This window comes from Apiospora phragmitis, assembly GCF_038363925.1.
Source record: "Apiospora phragmitis strain CBS 135458 chromosome Unknown utg000001l:1.0-2902119.0:1.0-2906034.0, whole genome shotgun sequence".
Lineage (NCBI taxonomy): Eukaryota > Fungi > Ascomycota > Sordariomycetes > Amphisphaeriales > Apiosporaceae > Apiospora > Apiospora phragmitis.
In genome coordinates, this window is record NW_027117399.1 from 2,082,290 (window position 1) to 2,108,617 (window position 26,328).

At 52.5% G+C, this 26,328-nt stretch overlaps 11 protein-coding genes across 11 annotated transcripts; 5 read left to right on the forward strand and 6 right to left on the reverse strand.

The window, feature by feature from the left end:
* Positions 1-472: 472 nt before the first annotated feature.
* On the reverse strand, positions 473-7,101 carry PG994_000622 (multidrug resistance protein; the record flags this gene model as incomplete). The annotated part of the gene is made up of 17 exons (XM_066852031.1): positions 473-783; positions 881-1,147; positions 1,219-1,588; positions 1,988-2,577; positions 2,648-2,730; positions 2,783-2,863; positions 2,920-3,237; positions 3,319-3,538; positions 3,600-3,787; positions 3,843-3,953; positions 4,041-4,296; positions 4,339-4,522; positions 4,570-5,612; positions 5,665-5,944; positions 6,002-6,228; positions 6,362-6,836; positions 6,895-7,101. The coding sequence occupies 17 exons, from the start codon at positions 7,099-7,101 to the stop codon at positions 473-475; spliced, it is 5,211 nt and encodes a 1,736-aa protein (XP_066722663.1).
* Positions 7,102-7,586: 485 nt separating this feature from the next.
* PG994_000623 (uncharacterized protein) lies at positions 7,587-8,392 on the reverse strand (the record flags this gene model as incomplete). Its single annotated transcript, XM_066852032.1, has 2 exons — positions 7,587-7,826; positions 7,937-8,392. The coding sequence occupies 2 exons, from the start codon at positions 8,390-8,392 to the stop codon at positions 7,587-7,589; spliced, it is 696 nt and encodes a 231-aa protein (XP_066722664.1).
* A 645-nt stretch (positions 8,393-9,037) lies between these two features.
* On the reverse strand, positions 9,038-9,837 carry PG994_000624 (uncharacterized protein; the record flags this gene model as incomplete). The annotated part of the gene is made up of 2 exons (XM_066852033.1): positions 9,038-9,705; positions 9,759-9,837. 2 exons carry the CDS (start codon positions 9,835-9,837, stop codon positions 9,038-9,040), a joined length of 747 nt encoding a protein of 248 aa, XP_066722665.1.
* Positions 9,838-11,325: 1,488 nt separating this feature from the next.
* PG994_000625 (uncharacterized protein) lies at positions 11,326-11,610 on the forward strand (the record flags this gene model as incomplete). Its single annotated transcript, XM_066852034.1, has 1 exon — positions 11,326-11,610. The coding sequence occupies one exon, from the start codon at positions 11,326-11,328 to the stop codon at positions 11,608-11,610; it is 285 nt and encodes a 94-aa protein (XP_066722666.1).
* Positions 11,611-13,967: 2,357 nt separating this feature from the next.
* On the forward strand, positions 13,968-14,997 carry PG994_000626 (phenazine biosynthesis phzC; the record flags this gene model as incomplete). Its single annotated transcript, XM_066852035.1, is given in 2 exon segments — positions 13,968-14,681; positions 14,692-14,997. The coding sequence occupies 2 exon segments, from the start codon at positions 13,968-13,970 to the stop codon at positions 14,995-14,997; spliced, it is 1,020 nt and encodes a 339-aa protein (XP_066722667.1).
* Positions 14,998-15,289: 292 nt separating this feature from the next.
* Positions 15,290-16,878, reverse strand: PG994_000627 (uncharacterized protein; the record flags this gene model as incomplete). The annotated part of the gene is made up of 4 exons (XM_066852036.1): positions 15,290-15,307; positions 15,397-15,925; positions 16,122-16,653; positions 16,713-16,878. 4 exons carry the CDS (start codon positions 16,876-16,878, stop codon positions 15,290-15,292), a joined length of 1,245 nt encoding a protein of 414 aa, XP_066722668.1.
* Positions 16,879-18,892: 2,014 nt separating this feature from the next.
* On the forward strand, positions 18,893-19,686 carry PG994_000628 (uncharacterized protein; the record flags this gene model as incomplete). The annotated part of the gene is made up of 2 exons (XM_066852037.1): positions 18,893-19,084; positions 19,129-19,686. The coding sequence occupies 2 exons, from the start codon at positions 18,893-18,895 to the stop codon at positions 19,684-19,686; spliced, it is 750 nt and encodes a 249-aa protein (XP_066722669.1).
* A 255-nt stretch (positions 19,687-19,941) lies between these two features.
* On the reverse strand, positions 19,942-21,343 carry PG994_000629 (Calcium-dependent phosphotriesterase; the record flags this gene model as incomplete). Its single annotated transcript, XM_066852038.1, has 5 exons — positions 19,942-20,260; positions 20,320-20,638; positions 20,738-21,039; positions 21,077-21,243; positions 21,299-21,343. The coding sequence occupies 5 exons, from the start codon at positions 21,341-21,343 to the stop codon at positions 19,942-19,944; spliced, it is 1,152 nt and encodes a 383-aa protein (XP_066722670.1).
* An 851-nt stretch (positions 21,344-22,194) lies between these two features.
* On the forward strand, positions 22,195-23,501 carry PG994_000630 (uncharacterized protein; the record flags this gene model as incomplete). The annotated part of the gene is made up of 2 exons (XM_066852039.1): positions 22,195-22,461; positions 22,536-23,501. 2 exons carry the CDS (start codon positions 22,195-22,197, stop codon positions 23,499-23,501), a joined length of 1,233 nt encoding a protein of 410 aa, XP_066722671.1.
* Positions 23,502-24,179: 678 nt separating this feature from the next.
* On the reverse strand, positions 24,180-24,431 carry PG994_000631 (uncharacterized protein; the record flags this gene model as incomplete). Its single annotated transcript, XM_066852040.1, has 1 exon — positions 24,180-24,431. One exon carries the CDS (start codon positions 24,429-24,431, stop codon positions 24,180-24,182), a length of 252 nt encoding a protein of 83 aa, XP_066722672.1.
* A 352-nt stretch (positions 24,432-24,783) lies between these two features.
* Positions 24,784-26,097, forward strand: PG994_000632 (uncharacterized protein; the record flags this gene model as incomplete). The annotated part of the gene is made up of 4 exons (XM_066852041.1): positions 24,784-24,991; positions 25,164-25,439; positions 25,719-25,913; positions 26,027-26,097. 4 exons carry the CDS (start codon positions 24,784-24,786, stop codon positions 26,095-26,097), a joined length of 750 nt encoding a protein of 249 aa, XP_066722673.1.
* Between the last annotated feature and the right edge of the window lie 231 nt (positions 26,098-26,328).

The window sequence follows — 26,328 nt, forward strand, 5'->3', positions numbered from 1 at the left end:
TCGAAACAGTTGCGTGTATATCAGGAAGCAGAGCAGAGATGATTGAAACATCAGTCCACGTTGGTCAATGCTAAACACTCATCTGTATGGTACATGGTTGGGGTAACTTGATACATAAATCATCTAGCTACCGCCTCTCAATTCGTCGTAAGCCTTAAGGCACAACTATAAAATCATGGCATACATGGCTGCAAGGTTCCTCATTGCTGTTGGTCATCATGAGCTAGGCCTTGATCAGTTCGTAGTACCCCCCGCCGTATGAGCGGCAAATAACTCCGAGCCGACTCTTGGCATTCCGCCGACGGACTGGTCTTCCACTCTGCTGTTACGCTATTTATACCTGTGATAGACCCGTTGTAGTCCAGGCGTTCCTCGAGCGCTTCGTCCAGTGATGATGCGACGGAATCCATAATGCTCTCTAACTCGAGGTGCAATCGAGGCATGGGGTTGCAGCCGTCGTGCGATAAGCAACTTAAAGGATCTGTAACATTCTCCACGGCTGTGATGTGGGGAGGTTGAGTATCTTGATGTTCTTGAGTCTCTCGTAGGTGTCATTGATGCTTTCCGTGTCCTCGCCGTGCTGCTTGGCCTGCCCCACCACCTCGTCGTGGAAACCGCGGGATAGGGAATCGGCCACGATACATTCGCACATGGACATCTCGTTATCGAAGCAAACCCTTGCATTGCGGCAAAAGGACTCTGTGCGGTCCTTGCGCTTTCGCATCTCCTGGAAAACATCAAGAAGCTGACGAGGTCTCTCTTTGCGCTCCTTCTCCATGTATTCTTTAAATAGGTAGTCAGCACAAATACTCCTTGCATCATGGTACGGCAACGACGGGGGATGCCAGACTTGAGGCATGTTCAAAAATATGGAACTTACCAAGGAGACCAGGAATGTTGGGTGTCATTGTGAAAGTGTCTTGGCAAATCGAGAGCTTAGAGTCTTCGTCGAGATAGGCGTCTTTGATGACGATACTTATGAGCTCTTTGAAGAGATCCTTCTTTCCAAGTACCCAGGCAATCCAAATTCGTTCCCGGAGTCTGTACAGGAAGTAGTTGTTGTATTCGTATGGGCCGGACCGGGCCATGCTTGGTGACGTTGGATCCATGTAGCAGCCCAGGGACGTAGCAAATGCGTGACTTGATACTCTTCGGAGACCTCAAGCAGTTCAAAGATCTCTGTCTCTCCAAGACTACGGGGAACGCCCGCAAACTTACAATGCATGATGGAAAATAGTATCTCATGAGACGCGGCGTTACCTTCCAGGGCTACCACCTTCTGTCCAGTATCGTGGCCACTGGCGGCCACAAGGTCTTTCCACTTCTCCGACGATCGCGATACAGCGTTTGAGTCAACAAGGAACTGTTTGTTGCCGCACGGATGAATGGTCTCGCAGGGATTAATGGTCACGCACGGAGTATTGGTATCGGAAATCTTGATGATCAGGTCACCATCTTCGACCAAAGTCACCTGCGTGAAAACCTCTTCCGATGACTCCATGTCGATCAGCGGAAGGGTTTTCTCTTCGTAAAGTTGTTTTGTTATGTGATCGAGAAGTAGAGGCAAAGTCGCGATCGCTTTTGTGAGCTGTTCAGGATAGTAAACTCTGCAGCTGATCGAATCCAGCCCAGTTTTAAAAGAACGATGGAATTTGAAGGCCTGAGATGTGATACGTGGTATCTAAGTCCTTGGGACACCACACCACTCTCTCTCCTTTGTCACGCGTCAAAAGTACCAAGGCAGCTGTCCACGTATCTCTGCTGCCAGGCATCCGGCTCCCAAGTCATGAGCAGAATGACAAGCTCCAAGAAGCATCTCTTCCTCATCAGTTGAAGTGACAACGGGTTCCAGCAGCTTACTCAGGTGTTGCTTACTTTCCACTTGCTCCATGGCAATTCGTAAATACCTTGGTACCTGAAGGGACAATAACAAAAGGAACACTTTCATGATCCCCTCGTAGATGCCTAATCAAAAAGAAAAACAGACGTCGGTACCAATAACCGTTTCTGGGGGACTGAATCGCACCAGGCGCCCTCCTTCCATTAGTCCCACCATATCCGCATCCGCTACGGACTCGATTCGATGTGCCACCATGATGATGGTAAAGTCCTTGAACTCTTCTCTCATCAGGCGCTGCACCTTGGCGTCCGTTTCGGCATCGAGATGACTGGTGGCCTCGTCCAAGAGTAATATCTTGGGTGTCCAATAACGTTGAGCTAATGAGACGCTCTGTCCTCCTGACGCATACAGACCGCCGACGACGGGTGGGCACTCTGATTCAGAAGATCTTGCTGCTGCTCTCGCGTTGAAAATGTCCTTCCTGACTATTGTCCTGGCGAGAGCAAGCAGCTGCATTTGTCCCTGTGACAGCGACTCCTGTGTAATCTGTCCGTCCAGACCACCTCGCGTCTCAATGATGTCCCAAAGCCCGACAGACCTAAGAGCTGAGGTCATCAAGTTGTCATGTAACTTGTGGTTATCGCCCAGAGATTTGTTGCTACTCGCTGCCGCCGTGCGGGTGGGATCCATGTTATAGCGAACGGTTCCTTGAAGTATAAGACTCTCTTGGGGTATTGCTAGAATGCGATTTCTGAGAGTTGTACGGGGGGCCGTGGTAATGGGTTAGGTCATCTATAAATATCTGACCTGCCGCGTTGGAAGTGCCGTGGCCTGCTGAGGGAACAGTGTCCAACAGGCGGAGGAGAGTCGACACCAAGGTACTCTTGCTACTGCACAGGGTCAATAACAGGTGGACGATAGCTTGCGCGCATCCATACTTACCTTCCAGTACGACCAATGATACCGATCTTTTGCTTCCGATCCACGAGGAGAGATAAATCACGCAAGGTCAAATTATCTCCACTAAGACATTATTAGGACAAGAACGGAAGAGAATGGTGTGGGTTGAAGTCACTTACTCATAGGATGCGGAGATGTTGCGGAACTCGATGCGACCTTCCCTCGGCCAGTCAGCCGGCGGAGACTGCACCTTGTCGTTGGCTTCTTCCGGGGAAACAAGAGCCTCCAGACTCTTGGTCCTCGCAACCGCTCCCAGAGATGTCTCCATCTGGGTCCAGCTGACTAGCATACTCTGTAGCCCCTGGCTGAATGACAAGATGGCTGTCAAAGCAACACCGAGTGAGCCGCGACTTGTCGTCGCACGTAACGACAAGGCTAGCGCAACGAGAATGGTGGCCATGGCCGCGACTGTCAGATACAAGACCAGGTTCAGCCACCTTTGTATACAGAACATGAGGTAGTATGGCTTCTGCGAATTGTCCAGACACTTCAAGTTCACGTCAATGAAGTGGGCTTACCACTTAAAGGCCCGGATACTGGCAAGTCCTTCCATCGTCTCGGTAAAGTGCGTGAAAAGCGGGCTCTTGGCCTCGAGATCGAGGAACCTCAGTTGCCTTGAGGTCCGCAAGTAGAATTTCTGGACCAAGTAGAGGACAGAAATCAGCACTGGGATGCAGATAGCCATATAGCTAGACCCCAAAGTAATGAAGATTAGTTGAGCAAGGCATTGGATCAAAGCTGTGAATACATAGTTAACCCCTGAGTTGAGCTGCTCGAGAACGTAACGGACTGGACCCACAGAGAAATGTGCCAAAAGAGACCGTAGGGAGCACCACGTCCACGAGCGTCATGTCTTGGCTAAATCGATTGAGAATCAAACCAGAATCCGTGGTGGAGAAGAAACGCATCGGGGCATGCATGACTGTACGCAGGAGGATCTGGTGAAGCACCGCGCCTGATTGCGGCACGATACTGATCATAATTTTCCTGTGATACGGGTTACTACCGTCTTTCCCTTGGAATAGGCGACTGAGCTAAATACCATATCATCGCGCCTTGACTCAAAGAGACGACAACTACAAGCATGACGTAGACGCCGGTGAAGATCAGAACCCGCGGCGCCGGGTCGTCGGTATACCACTGGATCCAGAATCTCGGAAAGTTCGAAACAAAAGTGAAGACGAACAAGATCCCGACGGTGGCCAAAGTTCTTGCTGGCCCAATGGATCGGTAGTATTACATATAGAGTGATGTGTCTCCGGTGCGTCTCGCTAGATCTTCTAGATCTTCCTGGGTAGCCTCCTGGGTGGCGTTGTTTGTTTTTCCAGATATAGCTGAAGTCTTCGCGTTACTATCTGGATCTTTTGAGGCACCGGAGCCTTCAGGTAGGATTGATAAGAGACCCAACCGCGATAAATCGTCGGGACTTTGGGCATGGATCGTTCTGGCGTTAGGGTCAAATACCAGAACATAGTCGGCCATTGATATGTAATGAACTATAGGGGATTAGAATATGGCATGTAGAATTATGAAGGGACCGTAGACGAGAGTAAAGCGTACCTGCATGTGTGACCAGAAGCGTTGTACAGTTTGACTTTCGTAATAGCCCCGTTCCGAAAACAGTCTTTCGGCAATATTTAATGCAGTATCCCGATCCAGGGCGCTCATGACGTCGTCAAGTAACAGCAGCCTTTTATGGGCGTAGACAGCACGAGCCAAAGCCTGTGGTGGGTTAGACAGACCTTCAGTGTTCAGGCGACTCGACTCACTAGTCGCTGTCTCTGTCCTGCGCTCAAAACAGATCCTCGAGTTCCTATCGTTGATAAGTCACCATGAGGTAGTTGCAGGATGTCTTCTTGTAGGTCACAGGCATACAATACGGTATTGTACCAAACTTCGTCGAAGGATTCCGAGCCGCAGAGCACATTGCGAAAAGGCCCGTTTGGCAGCCATGGGGTCTGCGAGCAATAGGCTATAGAGCTTGTATGTTTTGTGATGGAGCCCCTTTGTGGGGAAACCTCGCCGAGTATGGCCTTCAACGAAGTGGTTTTCCCACACCTGCTCGGGCCGGTAATGACTGTTAGCTTTGCCTCTGGGATGCTAATATTGGCGTTGTTGAGTATCAAGTCGGCCTCCTTTATAGGTCGTAGATCAAGTCCAGTTACGCTGACAAGGCCATATTCGATATCACGAGCTCCCGCGGGCATACTTGTCATCTTGACCGAGGTATTGGGCGTGGTGGGACTTTGACTCAGGTCATCGTCTTTCATGTTCCTCTTTTGACCAGGCTCGGTACATATTGACCTTAAACAGGTCTGTATCCGGTCGAGGCAGCCTTCTGAAACTCTCAAGGCCGGGATTGATGAAAGTAGGTCGACCGTGGGTCCTGTGACTAACGACACTATCGCAAGTGAGCTAAAGGCCTGAGCAGTCGACAGTGGCTCGCTGTTATCGACCCGAGATCGAATGGCATACGCAGCAAAAGTCACCAAAGGCGCCAGGATATGCGGCATGGAAGCTGCCGATTGATTGTCAGTGATACCACAATTTTTGACGGGCAAAGAATTCAGAACCAGACCAGCCATATTAATCCATACGATCATCCATCGAAACTGCTTGGACAGGTGCAGCTCTCTGATACGCCCACTCTGCAAGGTCTCCTCGATCGCGTTTGTTAGGCCTGTCATACGAACATTTTTCACATTGCGAAGCACCAACGATGTTCTCCCGACTCGAGTCTGCAGAGCTTCTAGCCATGGTCCCTGCCTAGGGCCCATATACCGAGCGAGCCAGATCTGCCACACGAAACAGACTGCTATCCCGTTAGACAGCTAACCAAAAGATTGAGACAAGGAATAACGTACCCAGCGCGACCAGAATCGGGGAGGCGGGAATAGCGCCCATCTGTCTGGCAAGAAGCCATACACCAATCGCGATTTCGAGCAGTCGAGCCCACGTCTCATGGACCATCTCCAGACCGGTGACCGTTCGTTCCACATCAGTACTCATCAGAGTGATGACCTTGGCTTCATCCTGGTCGTCCGCGACAGTTTGCAGAGAGGCGACATATATCAAAGAAACTAGTGCACCGCGTGCTATGGTCAGCGATCGATAGAGTAGATATTGATATGCCGCGGTGGAGATCTAGGATATGTCAGAACATCACGATTTTGTGTGCATTCTCGAGGCGAGCCAGCTTACGGCGATGCCTAGGTAGATCAGAGCTGTAGCTCCAATGAGACCACGACCATCATTTGTTGTCTCCTCGTTCGCCGCCTCTGTGATGAGTCTGATCGCTCGGTCTATCAGAAACGGCTGAGCATAGTTGAAGCCTACAAGGCATAGTCTTGGCAGGATCACGATAAGCAGCGGTAGCTGAATAGCGGAGTAAAGCGCGAGAACCAGCGCATGACGGCCTCCGGTGGCATCTATGAGGTTTGAGTTGATACACAGTGTAACGGGACGAAGCGTGCCTAAATATGGGAATACGAAGTATGGGTAGCTTACGCAAGTCCCAAGCACGTAATATTCGTGCTTATGCGGTCGCAGACTTTAGTGAACCATCGATATCGCATAAGGAGTCTAACGTCAGGCCAGTTTTGTAGCCCAGCACGAATGTGGGATTCAGCCACCAAAACACCGCTCGGTTGAAGATGCTAGCGAGAATTTCCGGGGGATATAAGTTGTAGGGATCTCTGAGATAGTTGCGCTTGCTCTTGGCTTCAAGGCATAGAAGAGCCAACTTCAGTAGTACCGCTGCTAAGAGGATTTCCTTGAGGGCATCAAAATGGCCACGTAAGAATAGAGTTCGGACTTGAACTGCATCGAAAACACACGAAACGAACAGGTAGACAATGAACAGAGACGAGGGCAGCAGGGAGCGATCATGTTCGACGAGCACCGCGGAGGTTGACAGGGCTCCTAAGGCGATGAGGGAGACAACGGCGTAAGGAACGGCCGTTCTGGCAGAATCATCCGTCTTGGTCCACAGTGCTACAAGTGTGACCTGCAAGCCAAACAAAAGGACACTGAGAGTCTGTACCAGGTGTCAGCAGGTGCACAATTGGGGCGTCGAACAAGAAGACAGAACTCACAGCTTTCCCAGCATATACATGGCTTGGATGTGTTTTGGTCGTTGAACGCAAGATTTTGTACAGACGTAGAGGCAAGAGGAGTAGACAGATTGCTGAAGAGGCGATGGAGAAGATGCTTTGTTCGAAGACTAACGTAAAGTCGAACGAGCCATGGCAAGAAAGCGCAGGACCGAACGCGTCGTCTGAGCAATTGGAATGGGCGGTCATCTCGTGGAGTTCGAATTATCATTAGGTGACTTACATCTGGTGGTGAATCAATCGTCGGTCTTTTGCTTAAAAGTCGGCATCATCGCACCGAAGTCGATGGGGTTGACTGCCACACTAATCAATGGTCCAGGGAAAGAGAAACCGACGCGTCTCTGCTGCTGCTGCCTTACTTGCAGAGCGAGTCGTTCTTGCCATGGTCAACTTCTCCCAAAAAAGGGTTCCAATACTTCCAAGGGGCAGGGATCAGAATCAACCAACGGCAGGTGAGTTGATGAGCTTGCCAGGTAGGTGATTAATGTGGTATCTTTCAATGCTACTGTATATTGCGTATCTTGGCTACTTCAAGCTTTCTTTGCATTGGTACTTCAAAGTCTTGTCTCACCAAGGCCGTCTCGGTGCTCGTCTGCTGCATGCAGTCCAATACATCAAAACCAACAAACTTATTGGATATTGCAACCGGCAAGCGTATTACCCCGCTCCCTCTCTCACACACAGCTCCAGTCAGCTTGCGAGAGAACACTCGTCACAGTATCGCCGGGTTGGTGCTCCCAAGATTCCCATGGTTCCTTAGCCGAACCTGTACTTGCATCCCATAAGTGACGTGCGGGCCGACATTTGTGGACGCTCCCGCTGCCGAGTCCGTCGACGAAGTCGATCGTTTCTCCACTAGGCATGGTAACCGTCTTGGGGGGCTCGAGGGTTTCATCTGCTGCGCACAATATGCCCTAAAGTTTGTTGGCATCTCTACTACTGAAATGCAATACGACCTCTTCTACCCCAACATCAATGAGGGGGTGGAATTGGGTAGGGCGGATGGAAGGGGAGTTCGGCTTACCTCGGCTAGATAATCCAGACAATGTACCCAGTGAACCGACCCGAATTCTTGAAACATGAAGTTTTCATGATCCTCCGGTCGGCGAGATGACCCATGGTGATGATGAGTCTCGCCGCTCAGCAGTGCCCGGAACAACGAAAGGCAGTGCAGCTGATGCCACATCGATACACCCCACTTCCGAGCGGGCCCGTCTGCCGTCTGCACCGACACCATGCCACCGTTGGGTATTTCCTCGACCGACTTCCAAAAGTCGTTCATGGTCGAGTTTGGATAGGTCATCGGCCTAAAGATCTTCGGTATCGTGTGAGCCGGGCCAGCGTCTGGTAATGTCTGCACCGCAAGGACGCCATATCCCAACACGCCTTCCGCGTTCCAAGGGATCAAGAAAAAGGTGGCTACGCAGAGCACGATTGTGAGCACTATGGCTGTGACCGTGAAGGTCTTATCAAGCGACATCTTTCTGGTCTAAGTGAAGTGAACAGATGTTTGAGTCGAAGTAAAGGGGGATTGCTTGGCCGGTCACTGCCCCGGTCTCCTAATCTTTCCTACTTCTTATACATACCGAGAGTTATACGACTACTGGAACCCATATTGAGTTGATCCTCTTCTTCTAGGTGCATATGCCTCGGCTACACAGTTCCTATGAAAGTACCTTGAGTTTGTCAGGCATAGGGAATGGGTGGCGTCGGCCTTCTTCCTTACGACCCTGTTTGAACTGGCTACCAATCGCTGAATCCGTGGCCAATCGACGTGTCAAAGGTTCTCACAAGTCCCCGGAATGCAACATCATATGCAGTCCATTTGCCTTTTGCAAGCAAGTGTGGAACTGCCGGACCATAGGACACGGTCCGAGTTCACAAGACCGGCTGTGCCGCTGATGGCGTGTTTAATGTGACCATGTACCATGGGGATTTCAACTGCACTTCGTGGGACTATGGGAGAAGATGTGAATGTATCCGTGTCTGTATTGGTATCGATCTGCCTGTCTCCGTGTTCGGGATGCACTACAAGCATCCAGGTGAACACATCATATCTGCACCGTCTCACTATTTGGGATGGGAGAGAGTCATACGAGCATCCCGTATCTGCAGGCACCCTCCTTCAGGCAACCTCGCCCCCTTCAAACCGATCTGGGCCCTCGTAAGAAAAGAGCTCCTTGAACTCAGGGGTCATCTTTCTCGGCTTTTCACCAGGAGGCCGCCTAACAGCGCCGAACTCCTCCAAGTCGACCGAGTTCTCTTCTTGCCACCTCAACAGACGCTCAAAGTCGACGCACTTGTGATGGACGTTGAAATCGGGAAATGCGTTCGGCTGCGCATCGGCCCAGAAGTGCAGGTACACGTCCAAGTTGGGCGAACACATGATGTTCTGCAGGATGATGTGGACGCAGTGGGAGATATGCGTCTTGTGCAGCTCCGAGGCATTGGCGTGCGTGCCCCAGTTCTGGCCGTAGTAGTGGTCGAAGTAGGCCTCCCGCCGGACCTGGTCCACGCAGTGGAGGACGTGGAAGATGTCCAGGCGGCCCATGTAGGCGTCCGGGCCGAGGCCGAAGCGCTCGGGGAACTTGGCGAACTGGTCTGGGTCTTTTCCTAGCTTGACTACGTCTTCGCGCGCGATGGGGATGGGACGCACGTTGGTGATCCTCTCCCAGGCATCATCGACTTCCCGGCTGGGTGGGTTTCGGAATACGGAGGAAGAATCGGGGCGCAGCAACGTCGCTTCCGTTTGCCTCGTTTCCAGAGGTATGTGAAGCTTATCGAGAATTGGGGCTTTTAATTGATCAACGTCTTTGCTCCAAGGCGTGAAACCAGTTTTAACTTACAATATTCAGTCACCTTCCTGAGGTAATGATTATCATCGCCTAGTTTCCCGAAGTCGATGGACACTGCTGAGATGAACATGACAAGGGATGCCAAGAGAATTGTAGCGTTAATGAACAGATACTATCTCATTCTCCGCAATTGAGCGGTATTGGCCAACTCATTATTCTGTTTCTCAGTGAAAAGCAATCCAGCTCGGTCGTGTGACGAAGAGGGATCATCAATGTATACGTCGTCCTCTACCTCCGTTTCAGGGACTCGGTCCAATCCATGCAAGAGTATACAAACGCGATGGGAAATGCTGAACATATTGAAGTTCGTAATAGTCTAAGTGATGGCTAATACCAAAGACGTGAAAGTTCCAGACATGGCCAAAGTCAGAACCAGCTAGCTAGTCTTGATACAAGGTCAACTTTTAATATTGAACTCCGTATTCGGGCATGATGCGAAAGGATCTCCCGAATCTTCCTTCGGAACACAACTCAGTTTGTGCCTTCGTAACCTGCATATACCAAGCCCCGGGACAATCCAACAGACGCCAGTATTGACACCCATATGATAGCTATGTTACATTTCCCATGTTGAAGGGAAACTAATGACAGCAAATGTCAATAGTCCTGTATTGCTGGGTTCCCCTCTCATACATCACACTTGTCCCGCAGAGAGTCTCTCTTATCAGTGGAACATGACCAGTACTGTCAGTCTTACTTGATATTGATGCATGCATTCTTGATGTTCATTTCTCCCGCATTGGATTATTAAGGCTCCCTTTCTCGTATATGCAGCTACTCTCATAATGTGAAGGATCGACCCGTCAAGTTACTTGGCGGCCATCTGAACCGATGCAGTTTGCTACTCATATCATATGAGGGATGTAACACGCGCTCGTGACGAAGCGTAACAGTAGAGGGCAAGGCTGGACAGGACTTGTCTACGCTGTTTCAAGCACACAAAATCCACGTGGCCTGTGGGTTGACGTTATGGAGTTCGTATCTGGAAAGACTAAGGGCTTGCATCCCCTTTGCCATCAGAGTCCCTCGTACTATACTTTATACAGCCTATATTGTACAGTTCCGTAATAGCCGCCCTGCCCAAGTTCGAGGGAAGTCGCATTCGGGATCTGTACAGGCTCTTTTCCAACCTCTGGGGATTGGCTCGTGACGTTCTCCCCCAGATGCAAGGTCTTATTAGGGATATCTTAAGGTCGTCCCTCGGCAGCAGCGGTAACCCTCCAAGGAGTGGGATCATCACGGCGATCCTCAAGTCTGTCACTGTTGTCGTCAGCAATGGGCGATAAGAACAATGTAACGATCCCCGCTTCAATCATATCTTGGAGGGTCGTTTCGATGTACGCGGATGAATAAAGCATTGGCAGCATGAATCACAATCGACGCATGGAGATGACTGGAGCCGGCATATGCTGCTGAGGAATTGTCTCCTGGCTGCTGAGGCTTTACTATAAAGACCTAGGAAAGGGGTAATTAATAGTACTCATCGACAACATTTCCAGATTATCTTCAGCTTAACCTCTTCCTTTCGGCCCAGCTCTCCTCTCGCCATTCAGATACCATGCAACTTCCCAAGATCTTGAACCTGAGCGCTCTGTGCCTCCCAGCCGTCTTCAGTGCCCCTGTAGAAGGTAGGACAGCCACTCCATCACTCCAACCACGTCTGCTGATTGAAACTTTAGTCCCTGGCAAGGATATTGATCAGAAGCGTGGTACCAACGGTTTGTACAATTACATCGTCGTTGACGCCGCGGAGTTGGCCAAGCCCGAGGAGAAGAGCGGCGTCAATGACTTATACAGCAACATCGCCGCCGATGCGGCCGGGTCCACAACACCGTCTGAGTAGGCTGTGTGGGATATTAAGTTGATGTCTTGATTGTGACGGCTACACCCAAATAAGATTCAGGTAGGACATACGGGTGTATGAGTGCCGCTATGGAAAACGGGACTGCACTGGAATTATATCAGACTTGTTCTCGTTTTCTCCAATTGGATGGAATAGGGTAACTGAGACCTAGTACAGGGTGTTCCCAATCAGTCAGATTGCCTATGAAATATGGTCAGATGTCGTTAAGTTAAGCAATGATTATTATCCACATGCCAAGTACATCACTTCATGGGGCTGCGACGAAAGTAAGTATGTGATTTACGATGGCAAGATGGTAGGGCACCGATGTTGATGGTGTGCTGAGGCTCTGTAGTCTGGCGGCTAAGCCACTAAAAGTCAGGCCTTGTTGCACTAAAAGTCAGGCCTTGTTGCACTAAAAGTCAGGCCTTGTTGCACTAAAAGAGAGGAAACTAAACCTCCACAGGCACTGGTATTTCAACTAATGACCTAACTGCGGCGCTCTTATTTCACTACAGTATTTCCAAGTATGAAAAGGATAGTGTTTAAATGAGAAGACAGACTCCTTTAATAGAACTGGTACATAACCGTTTTCATTGATTCACTTATTCACAACCCCTACGCTTTGAGGTAAGCCCTACGCTACGATAATCGTTCTATCTAGTAACCGGTATAGGATATACCTAAAGTGACCGTCCAAAAGTCTGCGCAAGGACCACCCTCATCAAAACTCACATTCCACCACCCTTTTACCCCTTCTAACTTCATCTTTAAATAACTCTATCAATTCAACATGGATTTGAGCGAAATTGGTCGCATTCTAGCCGCAGAGCGTAAGCCTGATGGGGAATACACATCCGAGGCTGTCGCGGCCATTACGGCGCTGGCTGCTGTCGGGGTCAAAAAAGAAGGCCATTGCCGACGCGTTCCGAACGCGTCGGCCTGCCACCATCAGCAATCTCATAAAGCGCTTCATTCAACGAAAGTCACCTAAAATAAAGCCAAGACCTAGTCGCCCTCATAAATTATCGACTCGGTAAAAGCGCTATCTATCTTAATTGGTGCGTAGAAAGCCCCGTGCCACTTGGAGAGAGCTTTGTTTAGACATCAATGTTATGCTAGGCCCCAAACGACGCTCCTTCTCGATCAACACGGCAAGGCGCGCTCTACGCAAAAGGAAGATCGGCCATTGGCGCGCTGCGAAGCGCATCCTCTTGACGAAGGAGGACGCCAAAGAGCGGCTCGAATTCTGTCGTTATTGGTCCTCTCGTGCGCGCCTTAGGCGGCTGATGCTTTCCCTTTTCTCGGACGAATGTACGATCCAGAACGAACCCTTCACACCAGGTCGCTGGGTCTTCCGGTACGGTTCAGAACGCTACCGGAAGGATCTCATCACCCTACGTCTCACGGACGGCCTCGAATCAGCCTTATGGTGTGGGCTATGGTGTGGCAAAGGGAAGGGGAGGCAGGAACCTCCCCTTTGATTTTCTGCAAGGGAGATCCGGACTCTCCCGCCGGCGGCTTTACTTCTGCCAGGTATATTGAGGTCTTAGAGGCTGCTCTCCTTCCCTTTTATAAGCCTGGAGACCCTTTCATGCAGGACAACGCGCGTATACATCGATCTAATACCGTCAAAGAGTTCTTGGAATCGAGGGGGCATCTGGACGATCAAGTGGCCGGCACATTCACCTGATCTGAACCCTATTGAACAGGTCTGGAAGGCTCTAAAGGCTAAAATCTATGAAATTGAGCCTTCCTTTCAAGACCTGAAAAATAACATGCCACACCAAGTCTATCGAGAGAGGTAGTCCAGTCGGCGTGGGCAGCCTTAGATCCAGGCCTTATTTATAGACTCTTGCGTTCTCTCCCTCGTCGCCTTTCTGCTATACGTCGCGCTAGGGGCTGGTATAGTCATTATTAAAATTCATTAAATTAGCCACGTAATAATATAAACTTTTATTGAATTCTCTATTAATTTGGGTGTGTTATTAATATTTAAACGTAGGTGGTGTTAGAGGGGGGAATCGGCTGAAAGTGGCCCTTGCGCAGACTTTTGGACACTGATTTTTTAGCAGGGAGCTGAAAACTTACCCATAACACGTAACCTAGTAGTGACTGTATACTTGCTTCCAGCCTCTGGGCCCATTTCCATCGAATAGGCGATGAGGGCTAACCTAGACTGCTTCCAGCTCCAACCAATAACGTGAGAGAGGCGTCACTAGCCGGGGTTCACATTAGTGAGTCAACTCACAGCCAAGTTGACATGTCATGTATAAGGCGCTCTCCAATCCCATCGCGGTACAATCGTCGTCCCTTGCTCAGATATATCAATTTGACAGGCGACCCAAATCGCCATCATGCAGTTGCCCTTTGTGACTTTGGACGTCTTCACCAGCACGCGGTTCGAGGGCAACCCCCTCGCCGTGATCTCGGTCCCCGCATCGCGCAAAACGGAGCTCACCCAGGCCAAGAAGCAGAAGATCGCGCAGGAGTTCAACCTTTCGGAGACGGTCTTTATGCACGAGCCTTCTTCCTCCCCCTCTTCAAATGATGATGATGATGACCAGAAGAAGGAGAAGGAGGGGGCAACACACCTTCAGATCGACATCTTCACCATCGAGTCCGAGCTGCCCTTCGCCGGCCACCCCACCATCGGCAGCGCCGTCGTGGCCAAGTTCCACTGGTACCCCGCCGTAGACACCCTGCTGACCAAGTCCGGTCCCATTCATATCGCAGAATCCCCGCCGTCGGGTCAGGGTCGGTCCATGCGCGCCCGCATCTCCCACGATGTGCGTCTGCACCAGAAGACGCTGGCGGACGTCATCCCGGCCGCCCAGCACGCCTCGTTCCCGGGTCTGTCGCACCGCCTCCCCGCGGTCCGCGACGCCGAGCTGCGCGCCCCCGTCTTCAGCATCGTCCGGGGCATGACCTTCGCGCTTGTGCAGCTGCCGTCGCTCGAGCTCCTCGGCCGCCTCGACCGGGGGCTCCGGCTCGACTTCGACCACCTGCCCGGCCCGTCGCTGTTAGACGAGGACCGTCAGCCGGCCGGGTTCGTCGCTCGGTACTACTACGTCGACCAAGGGGAAAGAAGAAGAAGAAGACGGTGATGTGAATGTGCGCAAGATTCGCACGCGTATGCTCGAGCTGGGCTTCGAGGACCCTGCGACCGGCAGCGCCGCGAGCGCGCTCGCGGCCTACCTGACTGGGGCGGATAGGGCGGAGCACGTTCGGTTCGAGATCACGCAGGGCGTGGAGATGGGGCGCCGGAGCGTCATTCAGGTGGAGACCAAGGCCGAGGTGCAACAGGGAGGAGATATGAAGATTCGGGAGCTCTGGCTTGGTGGCGAGGCGGTCGTGGTACAGTATGGGACGTTGGTGGTCGACTAGATTTAAGTAGAGGTGATGCATGCATTGGGGGGCGCGAGGGACAGAAATTGCTAAAGAGGATCACTTTAATTTTCTCCCACGGCGACTTCCTGAAATATATTCTCGCCCTGATGCATTACCCCTGAACCGTGATAATTTCCCCTATTTCCCTTTTTTTTATCTAGTACAGATTTCCTCGTCTTTTCGTTTGTAGCTCGGCTAGAGCTATATACCCTCCGTCCCTACCCGTCGTTCCTAGACGCTGACACGAATCGGACACTGCATGGCTGAGCTCGCCCCGGCTGGCCAGGGTTTAAAGCTTCAAGAGGCTCTATGAGCGAAAGATCAAACCGTGCAAAGATCTAGTAATTGCTCGTCAGTGAAATGGCGTGACAGCCAAAGGATGTTCTCTTGACATACCATAACAAGTATCTTGCCGAGCACCATCTCCGCGGCAGTCCTTGCCGGGTAATAATCATTCGTGCTGCCCGTGTCTCCCCACATGATACTGAGAGCACTCTCCATCGTAAGACGTAAGTTCCTGTCGTCGTTGGCTTCTAGCCACCGCTCGGGCCGGAAGGCCTCGGCATCGTCGCCCCAGTACTTCTTTGCCCGCATGATACCGAAGGAGTCTGGCCCGACTTCGGTACCTCCCGGGATCTGGAAGCCCAGGATGGTATCGACCGTCTTCGGGGACTTCCTGAAGACTGGCGGTGCTGTAATAACAGCATCAGACATACGGCATCCCTCTTTTACCACGGCTTGGAGATATGGTAGTAATTTCAGTGGCGGCAGGGCGCTGGGGATATGAGCTGCTGCGGGGAATCGGCTTCCCGAAATGATGCCCCATCCGATCTCTGCTTTCAGCTTGTTGTAAGCGGTAGGGCTTGACAAGAGATGAAGGATGATCGTCGTCAGGGCATCGGCCGTCAGATGGGCCCAGCGTCGTCTTTTGGCTTGGTCAACAATTATCCCCGAACGCGCAAAAGCCGACGACTAGCTAGCGGCAGCGAACGACTGACTCACAACTCATCAGGTACCCTCTTTATTTCCTCTTCGTCTACATTACAGACTGATGTCCTGTTATATTCTTTAGTATTGCACCAGAGTCTGGGTCAAGAACGAAGCACACCCAATTTACTTACTTCAAGTGATGTGCCAAATCGTCATACTCATTCCGGGGGCGGGAGCCCTCCATGTCGGAGCCAAAATGACGACGGCATGTACGCATCATCCGAACAGGAAGTAACGCTGCAACCAGCCTTGAGTAACATTGAGGTCTCGTTCTCGGCATGTTACACCGGCCCTGACCTTCCTCGAGCGAAGCGCAAGGTTCACCATACATAAGATCCCTGAGGATATTGGACACAAGCCATCGGCTGGCCGATGTCATCTCCAACGGCCTGTAGGAGGCCACTTTGGTCGGAATGCACTCGCCTTCTACCAAGCGGATGAGACGGCCACACTGCCTGTCCACTGTTGCCTTGAGATGCGAGTCTCTCTTGTAGCCACATGGGTTCTTCCCGTCAGGGCGGAAGAAGGGGTAGAGGCCCTGGCTTGGACATGATGATGACGATGCAGGACCTCCAGAGTAGCCAGAGCTTGGGGTGTTGATTCTCAGAAGGCTTTCGATGTCCGATGTGACAAGCTGGTCAGGGCCGACACGGATAAGGCCCCCTTGCACGAGGGAGGAGTTAGCCTTGGGTTGGGAATCATGGGGATGGACCCCACCCTACCGTACTGATCCGATAGCCTCCTCAGATCCAGGGGCCGGAGGTAGTAGCTCCAGCGAAAGGAAGCCCAGAAGGGCCCGGGGATGTGGCATAGTCGATGCCACCGGTAGGCGAACTGGGCGAGGCAGCAGAGGAGCATCAACAATGGCACAAGAAGTATAAAATCCATGATGGTCCTCGAGGATTGGGGGTTTGCCGGCTGAGCGGGCACATGGATCCAGTGAATGTGCTTGCGCAAGGTTTTATCAAGATCGAGCCATAAGGTCGGAGGGATCCTTGACTATTACTAGCCATTCTGTAGAGCTGGTAATATCAACAATACCGGACTCTCTCATGTGCCCTCTCTCAAGCCAGCCGAGTAGGTAAAGCCGTGCCAGGCTAGGCCCGAGCAGTACTTTGTGGCGGCTGCAAGGGAGTCCTGCATCCCTGGCATCTAATCCCAAGAGGCGTCAAGCCCTGTCCAACCACAATGTTCGGCCAAAGACACGCCATAGTTGAAAACAGTAGGCCAAGCATATGATTAGGGCTCGGATTGTAAAGCCTAGGCATATAGACCATTCTTGGTTGGCCGTTTGGCTCTTCCATCTCGAAATGCAGTTGCCTCAAAGCGAGCGTGTCCCGAGTCCTGCCGGCACCCGGACCGCTTACTGCCTATAAGACAGGAGCATGTGTGTGCCCTATTGGAGATAAGGCGTGGGGGCGGTCTACACGATCTTGCCTTGTATCACGTTCCACGACATCGTGAATCACACAGTTCCGTCCCCCCGATTGGCAAAGCTAAGGGTGCGCTGCTACTCTGTTTCCGCATACCAGGGAGAGCAAGTATTCATTCAGATGACGCGCGGCACGAATTGACCGACCGTCTGGGACATCCCCGGTGCAAATCAAACCTGGTGATACAATTGGCCTCGTTATGCCACTACCCGTCTCCATCGGCGTACTGCTTTCTTTCCGACGTGACGTGACGTGACCTACCTAGTGGACGGGGCAAGTTCCGGCGTGAAACAAGATTCATCGTTGCTCTCTGTCCTGCAGGAAGACCAATATCGGCGTGCATGTTCAGTGTCTGCCAGGTATAGCCTCAACACTGGAAATGGGGCGTATGTCTCGGGAAGCCGCAGTCCTTCAACCTCGTCTTCGAGATGCCATTGTTCAGGTCCAACGCCGAGTTCCAAGCCACCGAGAACAGTAATCAATACTGCAGGATCTGTAAGTAGGTGAAATCCCAGTTGATCGGTTTGCCCAGATCTCCGACGCAGCCGCCTCCCGGAGTGGTTGTAGTATCTGCAGGCCAGTCCTGCGCATGCACATTGCGAGCCATGCTTGCACGTGCGAACGATTGGAGAAGACCTCTCCCACCACGTGTTCATGAAGCCAGGGGGATAAAACCATCGCGACGCTCATGGCTCCTGTGTAGGCACCCGGCCACTTTGCTTGGAGCATGTTGCTAGGCCACACACTACTTTGATCCAAACAAAGCTCGGATAGTAGGTATAAGTTCCGGTGGAGACAATACGAAGATCACCGACGAAGTAGGTAAAAAGGAACTATTCAAATCCAACCCCGAAACTTAGAGCAGGTGGATCAGACAGGCTTGTGGTGGAATGTGTCCTCGGGACATTGACTGACAAGACACCGGAACTAACGAAGTCAACGGATGTGGCCGCAACTCGGAAACTGGCCAAGAGGTTGTGGATGCGCATCCGGCGGCAGTGCGCACTTCATTGCGGCACAGCAACCCACTACTTGGCGAACCAATTTTGTTGAACCACACGACGTGTCGTACGTCAAGGCCAGTCAAAGGGGGCACCGGCGACTGTGCCGTAGAGAACCCCCGTTGATCGCCTGATGCGCCGCTGAGGATTGGGCAAAAGCCTCATCGTGATCGGCAAGAACGGGAGGAGCTTCACGAGAAGAGTCCTACACTAGTTGATAGATACCCCAGCTGAAAGGGGCTGGAGGTTTTGGGCTCGGTCGTGGCCGCCTGGTCTCCCAGGAGGCACCGCCTCGCTGATGATCAGCTGTCCGTCTTGTCAGGGTATGAATAAATGCTTCTACTTGCCGGCCTACATACTTATAAGGGGCTTCCATTCCCTCTGGTAGACGACTCACCCTTTCCCACTGACAATCCACACGGACAACCACCTGAACATACCTATCTGCCTTCGTAGTTCGCCGCAAAGATGCGCGTTTCTAACCCAACCTCGAGATACCTCACCGCGCTGGCGGTCACCGGCTTCCTAGCCCGCACCGCCTCGGCCGTCTGCACCAACTGGACGCAGGACGGCACCGTGATCTACCGGCCCGGCCACAACACCATCATGTTCCAGCAAACCCTGGACCGCATCGAGTGCCCTGGGACGCCCAGAAGGACTGTACCCTCCCGGCCCGGGCCTACGACGTCAGCGTGGAGCCGCAGATCTGGGTCGAGAACCACGCGATCAGCCTCCCCCAGGAGGAGTCGGACGCCGTCCTCGCGCTAGCGTCGGCGGGCTTCTTCCGCGCGCGCCCCGGGCTCGCGTACGGCAACACGGGCGCCGCCCCGACGAACGACGAGGCCAACGTGCGCCTCGACGACAACGAATTCACGCCGCTCCGCTTCCACGTCGACACGGCCGACGCCCGCGAGGACCAGGAGGGCGCGGCCCGGCTGTCGCGGGACCTGTTCTCGGCCGCGCCCGGCGCCAACCACACGTTCAATTTCGCGCCCGACATGGTCGGCTCCAAGGGGACGCTGGGCCGGTGCAGCAACGAGTCGCTGGATGGGCTGCAGGTCTGGGTGTATGCGCCCTACACGCGGCGGGATTCGAGCCGGTACCACGCGAATCGCACGTACGTGTCGGGTACATTCGGCTGGCGCGAGACCGCTTTGAAGAACGACACGAGTGGTGCGGGATCTCTTATCGCGGGAAACAGGGGTCTCAGTGCGTGGGCAAGTCTGGCGACGACGATAGCGGTGGTGCTGGCTTTTGCATGAGGAGATGCCTGTCTATAGCGAAGTGTAGGATAATGGATTAATACCAGATCATCGTTTCCGTGGCAGCATTCATTTTTGTTAATACTGTTATTGCCAGTTTTAAAGATATCAACAGAAACTGGATGACGAGAATCAACCACGTCTTTTTCATACTGCACTGAGTAAAAAGTAGACAATCAAATACGAGCGACGAATTGGGAGATACCAACGACGAGTGTGCTCCGAGAATATAGGCACGCGTGACTTGTCGACGAACTATTGCAGCATGTCCACGGCGGAGCCTCTGGAACGGACTTGGAGTCTGAAAAGCCTCTGCTTCGCACATAGAAACATCTCGCCCTGTTTCCCGAAGCAGAAGTTCGAGCAGCCTCCCGTTGCCGCAATGAGCCCCAGGGGCACGCCACCAGGGCTCCAGATCTCGATGCCGTCTCCGCATGCCGCATATACATTTCCCATATCGTCGCATTGCACTGCGGCTGGAGCCCCTTCCATAGCAAATGCAAAGACACGCTTGTTTGCGAGGAATGGTTGGCCGCCACGGATCAAGATATCAAAGGCATAAATCGTAGCTGGTCTTTTCACGTTTGTATTAGTGCCTGGCCGTTGGTCGAGTATCATCCCAGAAAGACTTACTGAATGGAAGCGATATCACCGCTGTCTCTTTGCGCCCCCGCGTCTGTGATGTAGAGCATCTCCTCGTCCGGGCTGAAACACAACCCCGTCGGTGCCCCGAAGCCGTCGGCCATCACACGGAGACCACCAACCAGCTCGGGGTCGTACCGGTACACGTGGCTCGGTAGCTGGGGCGGGGGCCGGATCTCCTTGGCAAACCCCAGGGGCGGGTCCGTGAACCAGATAGAACCATCGCTGGCTACAGTAGCCTGCTGGGGCGAGTTGAGCGGCCGGCTACCGAACGAAGTGACGACTGGCCAAGGGGCTTTGCCATGCGGCACTATCCATTGCAGCGTCAGTAATGGTGTTTCGATCAAGAAGGCTTCCAGTTCTGAAATTATTATGGTTATTCCGCAATTCCAACAAGAGCAGGTCTTACTGTAGTACAGCCCTCCTGTTTCGGGTTTCAGTGTGCCCTGCGAGCAGTACAGGAGGCCTTTAGCGTAGGCACATGCACCGGCCGGCATGACCATGTTGGGTGGCGGACGGAGCTTCGACCACTCGACCGCCACGATACGGTCATCATCGTCAGCTCGCTGTACGCGGATCTTGGATATCAGCACTACGGGAAGCTGCGAGCTGCTTGTGGTCTGTAGCAGGTCTGACGTGACCCAGAGCTCTTCAAGCTTTCCGAGCTCTGCGTTTTCCGGAAGGTGGACGCATGCATTGTGAAAGAAGGGACTGCGGGATGTGGGCGCCGAAGTAAGAAGAAGAGTACTTCGCACCGGCTCTCTCAATGATGGATTCAAGGCCCGTGTGGTACTGCTTGATGGTCACGGCGTCCGGGTCAATGGCAGTCGGGGGCTGTCTTGTGTATAATATGGTCATCAGTGGAAAATAGCCAACAGCGAGCCAAAGTGCATACTTGTTTCTCAAATCAACGACCTGTGATTGGCTAATTAGCCTTCTGGTTCTGTCAGCTGGACCTGCCGATTCCTACCTCAAAGTCTGCTACAGTAGGTTCAGGCTGTATGACGGCAGTCATCGTGAGTGAATCTCTGGGACACCTACTAATGGTGAGCTAGGACATGTATGCATTTGCACGCATGTTGGGCAAGTTCTTGACCCTGTCACTGCAATACTCGCCTAGCAACGTCCTACCTATGTTACCTCCTTACATGCATGTCGCTACCCCGCCTAAAGATGCCTCAGCGGACCTCATTTAACATCGATTGCATGTACAAAAATTGGTAACTTGTCGCCTTTTTTCCTTGCCTCCGACCACATATACCCAGCCGTGATAGTCGAGGCTCACCTTGGGTTTTCCACAGCTCTCGGCAATCTTCGGCTGAAGAGGGAACCACGCATGCATCCCCTTAACGGCGAAAGCGCTGCTCTCACTAGATTCCGCCGTGCTCTACGGATCAGGGATAATTTAATGCCATTGGCACGAACTACAGGCACGTGAACAACTACTTACCCAACATGAAAAGATCCAACCGCAAGCGGAATGACGTTCCGCTCGTGCTGAGATCTATCAGGACTTGGCCAAATTGTCAGCATTTCCTAAAGTCCGGAAAACTGCGTCCCCTGGTCTAGGCAGCCTAGTTTAAGCTTAGCAGCGCACCTGCCCCCAGATTCAGGGAATTGGATCTTCCCCATATTTTCTGTCCTGTATCGCCCAAAACCGAAAGTCGATGATAACCGTCCGCATTGCCGAATCCCGCCCCTCTTGTCCTTTTTATTTCTGTCGCCCATCACCATCGCCGTTGACGTAGAGAGCCCCGGCATGACCTATTCTTACTAGGGCAACTACAAAGTCTTCCCACCCGATCCTTCCTTTTTCTACCGACAGAGAAACCCCCGGTCGATCTATGGTGCTCGCAGTCTAGAGGCATGCCACCATCTTTCGGCGCACACGATGCTGCCATGTCCGAAGCGTCCGGTACCAGGGAAACCCATGCGGACTCAATCGTCGGCAAGATGGATGGAGTCGTCAAGAAGGCCGGCAGTGCCATCTCTGGAAACAAGAGGCCGGAATCCCCTCCGCCACTCCCGGACGACACCGACAGCCCGGTAGCCGCCAAGGCGAAACGCCCGGATAAGCATAGCATGGACTACATGGTGCGCTCCGGCATTGCGGGGGGTATCGCAGGTTGTGCCGTATGTCCCTCCCACCCTACTGCGCTTGGGATCTCCGTCGAGACAGAGTGACTAACATTCATATTCCTGACCAGGCCAAAACATCCGTCGCGCCTCTCGACCGTGTCAAGATCCTCTTCCAAACAAGCAATCCCCAGTTTGCGAAATATACGAGTTCATGGGTAGGCCTCGCGCGAGCGCTACGGGATATATATGGGCGCGACGGCATCATGGGTCTTTTCCGCGGCCACTCTGCGACCCTCCTGAAGATCTACCCCTACGCCGCCATCAAATTCGTTGCCTACGAACAATACCGCGCGTTTATAGTCGGCTCCAAAGCACAGGAAACTTGGGGGCGGAGGTTTACAGCTGGTGCATTGGCAGGCGTCACATCCGTCTTTTTCACATACCCCTTAGAGGTCATCCGTGTGCGCCTGGCCTTTGAGACGAAACATAGAAGCTCTTCACTGGTGGACATATGCAGGAAGATATACCATGAGCAACCAACCCCGAAAGCGACACCTGCCGTTCCCGGAGTTACCTCGGGGGCTGCCCAGGGCATCGCATCAGCTGCCTCGGCAACTGCTGCGGTGATCACCACGCGGACCGGCATGATCAACTTTTACAGGGGTTTCTCTATGACGATGGTCGGCATGGTTCCGTACGCCGGAATCTCGTTCTTAACACACGACACAATGGGCGACCTGTTTCGCCTAACCTCGATCAGGGATTACACCACACTGCCGCAGCCAGCGACTGCGCCATCGGACAAGCCAGCGCCTTTGCGCGCATGGGCCGAGCTGACCTCGGGAGGCATCTCGGGAGCAGTATCGCAGACGGTTTCGTACCCGCTCGAGGTGATTCGACGGCGGATGCAAGTTGGTGGCGCCGTGGGAGATGGACACCGCCTTCGCATAGGAGAGACGGTGGGTCTGATCTTCAAGGAGCGTGGTCTTCCCGGATTCTTCGTTGGGTTGAGTATTGGTTATGTCAAGATAATACCCCTGAGCGCCGTGAGCTTCTATACATATGAGAGGATGAAGACGGTATTTGGTATATAAATAAAGGGATGGGGATCTTGAGAGGGTGCTTGAACGGAGCAAGGCGTTGGGTTTCTTTTCTTCTATCTAGAGGGCAGCCTGCAGCATTTACGTGTGTGCATATGGATATCACAGGGTTCGTTAGACCAAGGAGCACGGCATCACAGCTGTCTGCGCCATATTAGAAGGGGGGTTCAGTGTAGCATTTTGTGGCATACAGTACGTGAAGATGAATTGGTATTCTTCACATGACAAACCCACGGAGCATAGTTGACTCTTTTATGCGAAGCTGACAACTCAGCTGTTATTGCTTTCTTTTCTTTTGTTTACTTTTCTTGGTAGAGTTCACCTGCATATGGACCGAATTACTTTTTGCTGATCAAAATAGCGCCGAGATCATCCAGGGGAAAAGTCAGCAGCCACTAAAGCAAGACCAGCACAGAAGCCATTCCTCTTTCAGCATCTCTCTCTCTCCCTCATCTTCCTCTTCCTATTTAGGACGGCTGGCCGTCTTTAGCATTTAGCAATATGACGTCTACCATCAAGTTCTGGCTGTACTAGCCAAGTGGGCCACGCACTGTTAGTTATGTATTACATATATCGTCAGCTTTGCGGACCGTAGCCAAGCACGTACGTACATTAGCTCCCCCCAAGCCTTGATCACGATCGATCACCCTTCTTCAGCTTCAACAACATGTCTCAGCTCGCACTGCCATAACAGCACGCGACGAGTCTCTCCCCGGTGGTAGTGGCCCGGGACGCGCCTCCGCGGTACGCTAATTCGCCCGATTGGGTGTAGCTGTCGCCACCGGCGCTGTGGGGAGGCGAGACGGTGTCTCTGCCTCTGGTGTCAATGGCTTGGCTTGGGTTCTGCACCGCGCGCCCAAAGCTGAGGGAAACGAGCAGGAAGATGATCTGCAAAGGTTCGGATGCACCTGATCTGGGGTTCATACCTAAGTAGTGAGACAGGCAGAGAGAGAGCGAGAGAGACGGAGGCCGCAGCTTTACATAAATACGGGGTTGGAAAATACCGAGGCGTTTCGTCTGGAGATGCATCCTAGACACCTCGTTTTCTTTCCTTCTTCCACACGAGCCGCATGATCAGCTAGGACGATCCAACCGGCACTGCTGTCAAATATACATAAACACGTGCTAACACTTGAGCCTCTTTCTCTCCCGTGTGCCCTTCGCAATCTGTACCTACACACTATTCCTGTAAATCTTTATATCATTTCCCCCCTGCCCTCTTATATAGAACCCGAACACCCGCGTATACACGTGGATACACACCAAAAAGATCAATATGGCGGATCAATACGCATTGCAAGAGGCCGTGAAGCCCTCGTCGGCGCCCACCGAGCACAATCAGGCGGTGCCCGACCCCGTCGCGCATTTCAAGGCGATACCCTGGTGCCGCGCCCTCCTCGAGGACAAGGCGAACTTCGGCGACATCCTCGTGCCGGACCGCCGGCCGCTGGCCTCGGGCGAGTCCAACTTTGTACGCAAAACGAGTATGTGTCTCCGTCGTGATCCCACCCATCAGCATCCATTGCGAAGAGTCATATTCCTCCTTCACCTCCCTCCGCTGCCTAGCATAAAAGAAGAAGATGAAGAAAAAGAAACAATGACGGGGGGGGGAAATAATCGAAACTAAGAAGAAATCAGTGAACACACCAACCACAGTCAAAGCCACCGTAACCTTCCTCCGCCCCGTCCGCGCCCACCCCAAGCTCCAGGCGGCGGCGACCAAGTCGGGCCGCGACCTCATCAGCAAGAGCGCGGAGCTGCTGTCGGGCGGCGGGCCCGAGAACCACGAGAACCCGAAGAACCCCTTCCTGCTGTTCAGCGCCCTCGTGGACCTCGGCGTCGACTGCCAGAGCTACGCGGGCACGATGCACGGGGGGCTGTATGCGGTCCTCATGGACGAGGTGATGGGGACGGCGGCGAATTTCCAGAGTGGTGAGTTTGTTTCTTTTCTCCATTTTGTTTCTTCTTCTTTTCTGTCTGTCTTTTTGCCCCCATCCCGCCCCCCCCTATTCTTTCACCAGTGTGTTAAGAGCACAGCGTGTTACTCCTTTCGCGTGCCTTTCTTTCTTTTGTATAATTTATACCGGGGGAGAAAGTAAGAGCGAGAGTGGGAGTGTGTGTAGAGAGAGAGAGAGGAAGGAGAAGAAGAAGGGAAAAAATCATTTGGTCCTTGTTTTTAAACTCCTCCCTTGCCCATCCGGTGTTCTTTAGGCCAAACCAGCGTAAATGACGTCCACGACAACGACCTGACGACCTCGGCCCTAGCCAACGGCGCCTACACGGTGCGCTTCACGACCAACTACCGCCGCCCCGTCCGGACGCCCCAGGTCGTCCTCATCCGCGGCCGCGTCATTAAGCGCGACGGCCGCAAGCTGCACCTGCGGGGCTCGATAGAGGATAAGAACGGTGAGTTTTTTCCCCATGCTACATTGGGACCTTCTCCTCTCCAATTGAGGACACAACAAGACAAGACGATAAAAGACAAGGCAAACGCTAATGAGGGGGCTATGTATCGACAGGAGAGGTTTTGGCTGAAGCTGATGGACTTTGGTTGTGCATGGCCGAGAATGTTGGACGAAGCCAGCTTTAAGGGGGGTTGATACGCTTTTTGAGGGATGCCATTTTCGTAGGATTACCGGGGAAGGTAGTCATCGATGTATTGGTATGGCTAGTTGCAGAGAAAACTTGCAATCCTGATATTGACATTTGCTAATATTAGGTAATTACATCGACTTTTTACTCAGCTGTCCGTCCCCCTAGTTCATTACAACTGCGCCCTATTTACAGGTTGTTTAAGATAGATAGGATCAAATAAATATTA